The 13,905-nt window shown below is 32.8% G+C and overlaps 1 protein-coding gene across 1 annotated transcript in view; it reads right to left on the bottom strand.

Annotated features, from left to right (window-relative positions):
- Window positions 1–13,905, bottom strand: part of Smc2 (structural maintenance of chromosomes 2) — a 54,049-nt gene that overhangs the window by 22,666 nt on the left and 17,478 nt on the right. The window contains exons 13-19 of the mRNA XM_010614330.2: window positions 13,360–13,498; window positions 12,158–12,277; window positions 9,968–10,172; window positions 7,119–7,254; window positions 5,414–5,538; window positions 3,838–4,031; window positions 2,709–2,852 (exon numbers count right to left, since the gene is read on the bottom strand). Of these exons, the coding sequence (XP_010612632.1) occupies window positions 2,709–2,852; window positions 3,838–4,031; window positions 5,414–5,538; window positions 7,119–7,254; window positions 9,968–10,172; window positions 12,158–12,277; window positions 13,360–13,498 (1,063 nt within the window). The remainder of the gene's footprint in view (window positions 1–2,708; window positions 2,853–3,837; window positions 4,032–5,413; window positions 5,539–7,118; window positions 7,255–9,967; window positions 10,173–12,157; window positions 12,278–13,359; window positions 13,499–13,905) is intronic.

The following is a 13,905-nucleotide window of genomic DNA, read 5'->3' as shown; positions in this document are numbered from 1 at the left end:
AAAAAAAAAAAAAAAAGAAATACCTTGGAATAAACCTAACAAAACAAACTGAAGACTTCTACACTGAAATCTATAGTATTCTGAAAAAAGAGATAGAAGATATGAGAAAATGGAAAGGCATCTCTTGCTCCTGGGTAGGAAGAACCAATATAGTGAAAACAGCCATACTCCCAAAACTGCCATATAGATTCAAAACAATCCCAAATGAATTTCAGAGGTCTTGAGAAAACAATCCAAAAATTAATTTGGAACAAGAAGAGACCTAGAATAGCGGAAATAATTCTAGGCAAGAAAGACAAGGTAGGGAGGTAGGGAGTAACACAATCCCCAACTGGAAAGCTACTGTGATGAAAGCATGGTACTGGAAAAGAAACAGATGGGAGGATCAGTGAAACAGATTAAAAGATGCAGAAACAACTCCAGACACATTGAGACACCTCATCTTTGACAAAGGAGCCAATCACTCTCACTGGAGGAAAGACAGGCTCTTTATAAATGGTGCTAGAAAATTTGGGGTTCGACTTGTCCAAAGATTAAAACTAGACCTGTATCTGTCCCTATGAACTAAACTACAATCGAAATGGATTAAAGATCTAAAAACAGAAACACTAAACTGGCTGGAAGAGATGTTAAATAGAACTCTTGAAGACATTGGTGTAGGAAAAGATTTCATGAATAAAACCTCAGTTGCAAGGCAACTAGCACAAATAATTAACAACTGGGATATCTTCTTATTAAAACTTTTTAAGTGACCCATTTTATGGTACCCAGTTAACAAAAACATACATTCTTTGTAGAAAATATGTGCATGTTTTGAGTTTATGAAGAGTACTTGCTGTATTTTTCCATTTCTCTTTGGAAACACATTTTCTAATTGTTAAAAATTATAGGACACAATTCTGCTGATGCAGGACAGCAGAAGGAATGGCAGAACAGGAGATAAAAAATATGTGACTTAAAAAAACAAATCAGAAAAAATTTAAAACTGTTAAATTAAAATTTATTTGAGGGCTGAGGATGTATTTCAGGGGTAGAGTACTTGCCTAGTATACACTGACACCAAGTTTCAATCTCAAGTACCACCAAAAAAACAACTAAAAAAGAAAATTAACAGAAACTGCAGAATGTTTACTCAACAACATAAAACAAAGCTGAGATAAAGTCCAGCATGGTGGCGCATGCCTGTAATTCCAGCACTGGGGAGGCTGAGGCAGGAGGATCACTGAGTTCGAGACCAGCCTGTGTAACACAGTGAGTTCCAGGTTAGTCTCAACTATAGTGAGATCTTGTCTCAAAAAACAAAACAAAAAACAAAAAACAAAAAACAAAACAAAACAAAAAAGCTGAGATAAACTGATTTCTAAGTCAGAAAAAGAGTAATTAAAAGTGTTATTCCATTATTGATGCAATACATGTTAAAAAACAAACAAAAAAGGAACCTAATAAAATCAAAAGGAAAAGACGTATATTTCAATACAAAGCATAGTACCATAATTAAAATAACCTTTAGGGAAAAATGTAACAGAAAATATAGAAGCAGAGAGCAAAAGGCAAAATGCTCTTTATAAAAATATTTTTAAATGAATTGCTAAACGCTATGTGTATCTAACAGAATTTGATACAAACAACTGAAACAGTATGTATAACTAAATGACAGATTTGAAAGGTAAAATAGTATAAGACTAAATAGGAGTAGAAATAACATTAAACAACATAAAATTTAAGATCAAAAACAAAGGAAGAAATAAGAGAATTATCTCATATGCAAGAGGGAGAGTTTCCTAACATTAAATTGCAGGTAACTGTCTTTATAACATTTGAAATCTTCTCAGCCCAAAAGTACCCTATGTTGCCCTGCTTCTAAGAATGGAACACTTTTCCCTTGCCAACTGCAACAATATTAAGTCTCCTCAGTAAATACTACTGTAAGGACACCGGGGCTTGATGTGCTTGCTGCATTCTGCTTTTCTCAAAGGCAGGCCTGCGAACAGCTCACATGGCTTCACCTGACATCTGAGCAGAGTACCACACCTGGTGGTCAGTGTTCCTAGAAATCTATATAGGTACAAAACACATGCTGCATTTTATTGCAGACAGACTCTCTTGGCACCTCTGCAAACTTCAGGACCAGCAGACTACTGTAATGCCTTCTGCAAACAGATCTATTTCTCAGCCCTAAGAGTCTTTTGCTGTTTCTGTAGTTTCAGCATTCTCTTAATCTCTTAATGGACAATCCCAATCATCCCAAACTTCTATTATAATAATTTTTTATAGTCAGGCATGGTGGTGCATGCCTGTAATGCCAGAACTCTGGGAGGCTGATAGGAGGACTGAAAATTCAAGCCAAGCCCAGGCCACTTAATGACTTACTATGACCTTATTTCAAATTAATGAATTTTAAAAAGAGGGACTGGAAACATAGCTCAGTACAAAGGTCAATGGGTTCAATCCCTGGTATTTCTCCTCAAACAAAAAATTATTTTTAAACTCTGTATGTTCAAATTACTGTGTGGTTTTTGTATTCTGAGTAGCTCCAATGCAATCACTGATGTTATTTCAGGGCTCTTTCTGGATCGGTAAACACTATTTTTACCTTCATGCTCAAAGCACAAGATTGAAAACATCAAAAGCACTAAAGTCAAATATCTTAATTCAGTATTTCATAGATGACAATTTTTAATTTCTCCAATTTGATAAATAAATCTTACCTTATATTTAGCTACCTCTGCTGCCATTACTTCAATTTGACCTTCATAGGATTTGATAGCTTCATTTACAGCTTCAAGCTGTTGTTTATAGGATGCATGCTCTCTCTTGAGTTCTTCAAGCTCCAGGGTGATAGCTTCAACTTCCTACAGAAACAAAATATGTAGTTATTCACACAGGTCCTTAACTATTGACAAATATGTACAGCACTAAAAAAAAGCAAGTTCACATAAGACCTACAGCTTAGTCATAACTCAATTACCAAAAATGTATGTTAAACTGCTTCCTTAGAAGGAGGAAATGAAAGTTTACTCTCCCATACCTAAGCCGGGGGGGCAACGACAAGTGTTTGTATGATGTTAAGAGTTTAAATTACTACATAAATTATTTCCTGTAATCATTTAATCCTATAAGATAAATAATATAAATTCTACATGAGATGAATTAGTTCAATTTTAAGTAAAATTGTTTAATGTGCAAAAAATTTAATTTTATTTCCCAGTAATAACCTTTTAATTTGTTGAAAAATATTTTCTGCAAGTAATCAATGACAGAATTTTAATGTAAGTTAAAAAAAAAAAACTGAAGAAAGACTTGGATGAAACTGTATAGAAGAGTTTTGTCCCTGGAGACAAAAAACGTAGCTTCGGCACCATTCAAAACAATGAGATACTATCTATCCAAAATGGAACTATACCTTATAAATATAGTATGGTTTGTCTCCACTGTTTCAATAGCGCACATTCAAATAGATGGTTACTGAAGAGATATGACCACTTGCCAAATCTTTTATATAATTCCATACATCATATAATTCACCTGGATGGAAACACTTTAGAAAAGGCAACTTTGCTCTTTCCCTAAAATTAGTACATAAAGTGCAATCCATACTCTCGTTACATTCAATTAGAGTTTTCAAAGAATAGAATATTTAGCTTATATATGCATAGCTTATTTCTTAAAAATACAACTCACTTTCAGATTTATTGATGAATAAGGCCTATCTATGATACTCTTCCATATTCCATTCTATGTTGACTTGATTCTTTTTTTATTTAGTTTATTGATACAAGTTAGGTATACATTACGATCAGTTTAAAAGATTTGTTCCATTTCAAGAAAAGTTATTACCTGTTGCTTTTCTTTCATTTTCTTGCTAGATGCATCTGCCTTTGTTTTGGCATAATCCAATTTTTTCTGAGCATCCTTTAGTTCTCTTTCTCTCTCAGCTTCTGCATTTTTCATTTTATTCTCTAATATTTCATATTTTTCTTCTGCTTTTTTTTGGATTTCTTTGGTGGTTTTTAAGGTCTCTTCACTTTCCGCTGCATTATAAAATAGTTAAATGTAGCTAAATTAACATATATAGATAGAGACTTGAAAAAATTCAATTTATTCAATAGAAGAAATAGCCTGGAAAATTAGAATTTAAACAAAATGAACTACTCTAACCATATTATACAAATGGCATATTGAAACAAATCCCAAGAGTAATGCATGAATTATAAAAATATCTGAAAGCACTTCAAATGGCATGAAGCTAAGTAACAAACTTTACCTTTAACTTACCTACTTTTAAAAAGGTTTTGAGTAACTTATTGAAAAGATCTCAGCTCCTATATGTGAGTATTTTTTCCCTAGTTCTGGGAACTGAACCACATTATCACTGAACTCACATCTTGAGCCTCACTACTCATTATTTCCAACATCTCTGTGTATTCTAAAAACAAAACTAATAGTATAGCCACGACATCTTCCTATAATTTTAGTCATCTGAAAGCTCATAGTTCTTGGTTCATTTATCCACATTGAAGTAATCTCTCATTCAAGTAGAGAAATATAGCAGAAAATATGCCTAGGATGAAGCATAAGAAAAATATTTAAACTAAAAGAGCAAGGCAGAATGGAAAAACGTCAAAATAGACATACACTGCTTATATTAGCATTCAGGTAAAAATATTACCCTGAAAGCCACAAAATGGATAATTTCCTATATTATTTTGTTTGGCAGGATAAAAATATTAGTGTGGAAACTGGTGTGTGGATACTGTCTTAAGTTACAAGGAACATAAAAGAAAAATCATATAAAATTAATTCTGATGAAAAAGAACATGAAAGATTCTAAAATTACAGAGATAGCTATAAAACAGAATTACATTCAACATTAAAAACATTTAACAAACATTCTATAATTTTAAGTACATCAACCAAAAAACATAGCTGCAGTGCACAAAATATACAAGAAATTATAACTATTTATAGTATGAGAAATTATAACTGTTTAGTATGAGAAAAATGGGGAAAAAACATACACAGTCAATAGAAAAAATAGGCAAAAGAAATAAATATGAAATTCAGGAAAGTAGAAACCCAAAGGTCCACTAAATTTTATCAGTGATCAGGGAAATTCAAACTAAATGCCAATGAAAATGCTAATGTGCTTCCTTTTTACAATTATTCAACTGTAAAACTTTAAGTCAGAAAGGAAAGGATTTGAAGAAATAGAACTTTTACATGCCATGGTTAGAAATGAATGTTGTTAAAAATGGACAAAACATTAACAATGAAGATGACCACATTCTATCAGAAGTTCCACTCTGATTTACTCCACAGAAACACTCCCCCATGTATCAATATGAGTCTTCTAAATATAAGAAAAGGATATCAAGATAAACAGAGATTTAAGTACGGAATGTTTCGATCTTACCAATAGTTTTTTTAAGGGCATCCAATTCTTCTTGCTGCTTATGATAAGAGCTTTGCTGGAGCTTTGTTTGTAATAAATCTGCTTCCTCAGTTTTCATTTCCCACTGCTGTTTTAGTTGGCGATATCTTGGAAAAAAGTTTATATGTACGATATAAAATTAAAGTTTGATGAAAATCTGTGCATTTCCTCAGGTATGAGACATACATACACTTCAGGCTCTTCCCTGAAGTAAGCTAACAAACATACAGTATAAACAATATAATATACTGCTCATCATCAGAAAAACTTGATGAGCTGAGTATGGTGGCTGACACATACCCATAGTTCTAGCCATCTGGGAGACCAAGGCAGGAGGATTGTAAATGACAGACCAACCTGGGCAACTTAGGAAACCTGGTCTCAAAATAAAAAATTTTAAAAGAGTTGGGGATAGAATTCAATGTAATGGCTTTTGGTTCAATCTTTAGTACCACAAAAACAAAAAAACAAAAAAGAAAACTGGTGATTCTCAAGTTTCTGAGGCATCCACTAAATTCAAGTCTCATTTTAGCAAGTCTGATTTGGTCATTGAAGGTTAACAACCTAAATAACAAAAACCCGTAACAATTATTTACAAAAAGACCTTAATTTTAGAAAACATTAAAATTAATCTCTGGAGGGGGGGATATGAGGCAGGATCTCACTTTGTAGTTTAGGCTGGCCCTGAATTCACTATGTCACTCAGGCTGGCCTCAAACTCGAGGCAATCCTCCTACCTCAGCATCCCAAGTGCTGGGATTATAGGAACGTGCCACCACACCTAGCTCTAAGAAAACACTAAAATTAATCTTTATAAGTTTTCTTAAAAATAACCCCCGCCACCGCTGATTCTTACCTAAAAGAAAAACTTCAGTTACTACTCACTACAAATGTAAGATTGTCATAATTAGATAGAATTCCAAAAGTCTGGCTATATATTTATTAATCTCTATTTTCAAATGTTATAATAATAATGTTCCTTGTTTCTTGAAGTAGGACAGACTGCTTAAGGCATGGGACTTTCATCATTTGCAATGCATGTTGCTGTAAACTCTGTAATTCTATCCTACAAGTGGCTGCTTCAGTCAGTTCTATGGAAAGTACTTAGCTATTTCAGTTGCAGTGAAATTCCAAGTTAATATAAATTCACAATATAGTGACAAGGACGTCACTAGAAATTCATGAGGTTTGGGGGTCAAAGCATACAACTCAAAATATAAATACTATCTTGAGTATTCTTCTCTGAAACTGAAAGTAAGACACTAATTTTAACTTCATTTAAAAAATGTGGAATACAGAAATTTAAAAAAATGATAAATTTCTTACAACTGATCAGTGTTATAGTATATCAAGTAAATTCAAATCAAGAACTCAAGTATTCTCTGCTATTCCCTGATTTTCTAAGGTTTCCTCCACCAACTCTAGCAAGATGCTAAATGTGTGTGTATCAGCAGCAAGAACAGAATATTTGACACTTTTTCCCTCTTTTGGTAAATTAGATACTCTCATTTCTCACAACGAAAACATTCCTTTTATCAGAAAAAAATGAATAACAGCTAAATTATCAAATATTGAAATATTTTAAATAAAACCAGATATCATTAAAAATTCAGAAGCTGTATTTCTTTAAATAAATTTCCATCATTTTCTAAATCTTTGCAATACAGAGCTCAATCCAAAGTCTTACTTTTCAGCAGTATTTTTAAGATGTGCTAATTCCTCCTCTAGAGCTTGTAGTTCTTTCTCCTTGATCCTCAGCTCATCCTGAACATCTTTGAGCTCTTGAAACTTGGTTAAAATAGAAGCTGCCTGAGATCGAGCACCTGATAGAGACAAGAAGTAGATTTATTAAGCAATAAAATTTTTTCTTAATAATAATTGTACTGCATATAAGTCAATTAAAAAAATCCTATGGTGAACTTATGAAGCTAAAGAATTCATGAACCTAAAAACATACATGACTGATAAATGGTTTTTTTTTTTGGTACTGGTGATCAAACTCAGGTCCTTGTGCTTGAGAGTTTTGTTTTTTTTTTTTTTGCTTTTTGAGACAGGGTCTCACTATGTAGTTGAGACTGACCTGGAACTCACTATGTAGCCCAGGCTGGTCTCGAACTCACATCGATCCTCCTGCCTCAGCCTCCCGAGTGCTGGGATTACAGGCATGTGCCACCACAGCCGGCTAAGTGGTTCTTAATAAATGTAATCATTACCCTGTTTAATAGGTCGTCCTTCCAATAACCATTTTCTACCCCACAGACCCTGAGTTTGGCCACCTGATTATCTCTGGCCAATGAAATGAGAAATGTACCTCTCTGTATGTAAGATTTTAGAGGTAGTAAATAATTCGTAATTTGCTTTTCCTTCACCATAAGAAAAATATGCTTAAGGTGGAGATTATTCCTTGAGATTGAATCACAGAATGAAGAAAACATGAAATAGAGGAACCTGACCTGCAGTAAATGTAGTGTAATTATGGAATAAATTTGTTGTAAGCTATTATGATTTGAGGGCTCTCTGTTACCATATCAAATCTGGCCTAAGCTCAGACACAGCAGAGCAAGCAGGATAAACTGATTTCACATTGCTATACAAACAATCATGATCATCTGATTCTAATACACTGGCAAGAAAACACTGTAGGTTGATGAAAGAAGGCCAGGGTCAAGTACTAATGCTATTGTGAGCTCTTCGTTAACAAGATACAGCATTTCATATTTACCAACTCTTAAGAAGAAACTTTAAGTATATGTGAATCAATGAAATCTAAAGTTTCTTTTCTTTTATTTAAAGTACTTAGTTTGGGGCAACCCACTTTCTGGTCCCCCTTCTATCTCTCTTAGCCAGAAGCTATCTTTCTCTTGATAAATTTTCCTACTCTTAAAAAAAAAAAAAGTACTTAGTCTGTTTCCATTTTCCACTTGCAGATACTAGTAATTTTCTGTGTATTGAGGAATCTGATACTTGATTCATTTAATTGGTGGAGAAAGACATAAAGACATTAAGTCACTTGATTTATCAAAGGTCTTTATGCAGACTACTGGGTCAAATGCATAGACTCTAAAATCAAACTGCCTGGTTTCCAATTCCAAATTTTGTCACTTAATAGCAAGTTATTTAACCTCTCTAAATTTTCAATTTCTGTAACTGTATATTGGAGATGATAGTAATGTGCCTACTTTATAGTTGTTATTAAGAATTAAATGAGTTGAAATAATTTAAAGCCCATAAAATAGGGCTTTACAGAATGACAGAATGTTTTGGTATCTGTACTAACCATTTTAGTTTGAGCCCTTAAAATACAACCGCTACACTACAACTGAAAAATTAATTTATTATTTGAAAAGAACCACAAATGGCTAGTGGCTATTGTACTGTACAACACAGTCTTAGATTACTGCTTAGTATAGAATATTATTCACTATTTTTTATTATCTTTTTACACAGACTTGGAAAATCAACGTGGCAAATATTGCAACAAGAAAAAATATGCTTAGGAATATGCTTAGGAATTCCTCTCCTACAGAATTAAGGTTCCATCAAGAGTTTTTACTTTTGACAGGAATAGTGGCAGCACTGATGTGAATTAACAGGTTTCCTGAATAAGTGGGTAGATAGATAAAAAAAAAAATGTATCTTAAACAAATGACATTTCCCTGACTACAACTGCACCAAAAGTAAGATTAAATACGCATAAATATCCTAGTATCAAATATCAGTGACTGGAATATCCTAATAGGAAAAACAAAGCACGATGAGGTGATACCCTTAAGTGAAATAAAGAGGACACAAGTGTAAATACCGAATAGTTTCTCTAGTGTGAGAAACTGAAAGTGTAAATAAGGGCTAAAAGGTATAATAGATAATGTGAAATAGGAAGAAATGGTGTAAAGGGGAAGGTGAACTGTGAGGGGTAGGGAAAAAGAAAGAAGGGAATGAAATTAATATAAGAAAATGAAAAAATGGAAACAAAGTCTTTGTAAATAGGGAGGGAGGGGTTAAAGGAAGGGCAGGGGAATGAGGAAAAAATAAGAACCAAGATGGATTATATAAAGGTGCAAATTTCCAATGATGAATGTCATTATATTGGATAATTTAAATGTACCAATAAAATTAATAAAAAATAATTCATAAGTAAAAATTGAATAAATCCATATTCTTGAAACAAACAACAAAAAAGGAATAGATCTGAGATTAATAAAACTATAGGATTAACTAAGAGACCACGGGCTCCTTGAGGACTAGGACACTGTGTAATTTCTCAGTATTATTATGTACCTTTCAGATTGTAGGTATTCAAAATTCCACTCAAATCTTAGATTAACATTAAGAATTTGACTATAAATGCTTGATCTTAAATATAAAGCCTGGGCTGGCTTTAGTCTTGGTTCTAATCAAAGACTTCTAATTAAAGTTTGAATTTAATAATTTAGGGGTCACCCAACCCCTAAATATTTGACATAGTCTCTGTGTAATAAAGAAAGAAGCCCATCTTTATTACCACAGTGTAGTAATGACAAAGGACATAAAACTTACCTCCACTCAATGTTCCATGAGGATCAAATACATCACCTCCTAAAGTTACAGTTCTAGTCATTATCCTATTATCAAAGGCCACCTTTTTGGCATTATCCATATTATCACAAACAAATGTTGTTCCAAAGACAAATTCCATTGCTTTCTGAAGTTCTGGTTTATACTCAACCAGGGAAAGAGCCACATGAACATTGTTAGGACCAACCTGAGAGAAAATAAGATATGTCACAGTACATACTACTTCCTTTCCTTTCACATATTATTCTTTAAAACAGTTAAGAACTGCTGTAACAGAGGTTTAAGTAATATTTACCTTTTATTTTTTTGCAGAACTGGAAAATGAACTCAGGACTTGTGCTTGCCAGGCAGGCACTGGCACCACTGAGCTAAACCTCTGGCCCATTACCTTTCATTAATTTTTTAAAATTTACTAAAGAGGGCTGGGGATTTAGCTCAGTGGTTCGGTGGCCTGCCTTGCAAGCACAAGGACCCAAGTTCAATCCCCAGTAACAAAAAAAAAAAAAAAAAAAAAAATTTACTAAAGAGCTACATAAAAGTCCAAGTTTTAGGGAAAAACTTATAGCCTTTTTTTTGTTTACGTTTTTACACACTCTTCCCCCTCCAAAAAAATTATAGGTTTAAACACAGAAGGATCTTACTGGTAAGAACAATATTTAGTGAAAGTATCACAGATTATAATAGCTTCTACCATGGATGAGCCAATATCAACTTCCTAAAAATCTGAAACAGACTATGTAAGCACACATTTCTTAAAGTATAGTAATTTCCAGGTCAATAAACTGTAACTGTTTTGTTTCAATCATTAGTAATTTGGTACTTCCACAATGAATACTTTTTTTACATAAATTAAATACCGTAACACCTACATGCCAATTACAGAAATAAAAACACAACCAATTATTAAGGGACTAGAAAATAACAGAAAAAGCCCCCAGCCCCATTTGCTAGTATGATCCAATTCCCTCTTTACAACCTTTCTTTATGCCTACTTCACCCATCTTTGTAGAAAAACTAAACTTCCCCTATGATGTTTAATAGCAGAAGAATGACAATGAAGGCAGTACTACATAACAATCAGATCTGGTTACAGAATCTAGGAGGAAGTATTTTTGCTATCACTCAAACTCTTTTTTTTTTCCCTCATTGCATATATTGGTATTTTTTTGGTATACTGTACAGTTACATTCATCACTGGGATCTTATACCTTTATATGACAGGTCCAGGTTCTCATTTTTTTCCCATACTCCTGCCCTCCCTTCCCTATTTGCAAAAACTGTTTTTTTTTTCCCCCCATTTGAAACTCTTACAACACTGGAACTCAATCCAAGTTGAATGAACTTCCTGAGCCTTTTTGACTCAAAGATGATTTTTCACATTAAGGGAAATACCAATTCAACACACTATCTTTGAATTACTTTGCATTCAGTTTTCCTCTCTTCGTAGTATACATATCAATACAATAATATTTTGAAATCATTTTATTGAAAGCTTCTCAATTTCAGTAAGGATGGATATCAACTTAGTATCTTAATTACAGATGATATTTCTAGGTTTCATAGAACGATCTTTTCAAGTCACATACCTGGAATACCTGGTCAATAACAAATAACTTTGGTGCTAAAATTGGTTATGATTAACTTCATGATTTAACCCAATATATGTCAATAAGAGTTTTCGAAATGTGTTTCTTCGTACACATCTTTCTTACTAACAAATATACCACCATAAATCCCCCTCAACACATAATTGGCATTTCCAAGCCACCTGAAATGTACTGTATGTCCCAAGGCTAAATAGCAATCTAAGAGAACTCTAATAAAAAAGCAACTCTGAAATACTGGTTAATACCTTAAACAATGGTTATCAGGGCATGCAGCTTAAGTGCGCCGGCTATAAGAAAGCATCAAAGAATTTTAAGTATGCATAAATTCAATTATAATTCTAAGTTCAATATAATTTTCACTACCCAATAACAGTTATATGATTTAATCTAAGGTTAAAGACATTCTAAAACTAAATTCTGAAGAATCAAAGGGAAATCTAGTCTCCCAATACCTCTATTTTCTTGCTAACTGAAAAAAAGCAAAAATCTAAGTTTTTTCTAGTTTAATTTTTTAATGAATTAGACAAAGTTAGAAAATTTGTGGATCTGCATAACTAAGACTTACAAGATTCTGAGCAACTCTCAAAGTTTCTGGAGTAATACATCTGGCTGAAATTTTATTGAGTGGAATTATAGTGTAACGTCGCTTCAATTCTCCTTTCTCTAGTAGCTTTTTACCAGTAACCTAAAAAATGAATTTGAAATTTTAAAAAAACTAATAAGAGTAAACATTAAAACAGAGAGTGTAAGTTTAGGAATCCATAATCAAATAAATGTTTAGTACTTTCTATTCGCAACAATCAAAAGTTTAAGAATACATACAGTAAATTGTTATTCAGTCAAAAAAAAGTATATGTTGCCATTTGTGACAATCTGTGTAAACCTGGAAGAGATGTATGCCATGTGACATAAGCCAGACATATGAAAATAACACATCTCACTCATGTGCAGAAAAAAAAAAAGAAAAAAAAAGAGAGAACAGTGTTACCAGGGACAGAAAGGGAAAGAAATGGGATAGAAATAGGTTGTAGGCCAAAGGTTACACATTTGCAGTTACGTGAATAAACCTAGAGATAAAATGTACAGCATGCAGATTATAATATTGTATTGTATACTGAAAGTTTATCAGAGAGTAGATTTTAGGAATTTATCACCAAAGGAAAAAAAAAGTAACAATGAAAAGTGATGGACACATTACTATGTAGGACTATAGCAATCATTTCACTATATACATACATCAAAAGGAATTTTAGAAACTGTAAGGCAGGACACCTGATAATGAATATGTAACATTTGTGTGAATAAGCATATTCTATCAAAGGACAGAAAATGGGAATTTAAGAAATGTAGAAAAATTTATTGTTTCTTGATGGGAAGACGGATATTAAAAATAAATTCTCAGATAATTTTACAAATTTAAATAAATACAAATGCATGGAAAAAGAAAATCTAAGATTTGTAACGTGCATTCTAAGCTTCTAAGCAAGTATGATACTTTCTTTAGCGCTTTACTTCTTTTAGAATAGCTATCAAAAAGTAAATAACTGAATAGTTTCAAAATACAAATAAAAGTCATCTGGGGGCCAGGGACTTAGCTCAGTGGTGTCACTGCCTGCCTCTCAAGCGCAAGGTCTCAAGTTTGATCCCCGATACCAAAAAAAAAAAAAAAAGGCATCTGGGTGAATCTTAAGTATTCAATTCTTTCAGCAGCATGATTTTCTAAGAAGAACACCAATTTTAAATTTCCTTTTATTAAAATCAATTTACCTCTGTGTCTACGACAACATTGTAGAGTCGTTCCCCAGCTACCAATTCTAAGGCTGTGGTTGCAGAATTATTTTTCACACTAATCAGAGAAGCCACAAGTCCTTTCACACAATTTCTGTTCCAGTTCTTTTCTGGATCTCTAAATTAGAAACATTGACAAAAATCAATCATAGATAAGAAAACAGAAAAAGTTGAATTTTGTTAGTCAAGAAGCTTGGACTGGAATGAAAGCAGAAAAGCACAGCTCTGCCAAAACAAAATTATAAAATGTCCCAGACTGACTAGTCAGTTACTCTTTTTAAATGAATTAAAAATCTTTTCATTAACTTTTTAATGTAAGAAAAACAACTTAAGAGACAGGATTATTGGATTCCATAACAAAACCCACACAACAAAAAAACTAAGATACAAATGTATTTAAGTCAAGATCCAATAACTTCAAAAACACTGAGTTGAAATTAAATTATCCTAATGTTTTGTTTTGACTATAAGATTAGTGATATCAGTAGCCATTACATTTCACAAAAATCCCTACCACATCTGAAA

This window comes from Fukomys damarensis, unplaced genomic scaffold (assembly GCF_012274545.1).
Source record: "Fukomys damarensis isolate Sample0158 unplaced genomic scaffold, DMR_v1.0_HiC HiC_scaffold_36, whole genome shotgun sequence".
In the NCBI taxonomy this organism is placed as follows: domain Eukaryota; kingdom Metazoa; phylum Chordata; class Mammalia; order Rodentia; family Bathyergidae; genus Fukomys; species Fukomys damarensis.
The sequence above is the reverse complement of the archived record's forward strand: the minus strand, read 5'-3'. Positions and strand labels throughout refer to the sequence as shown.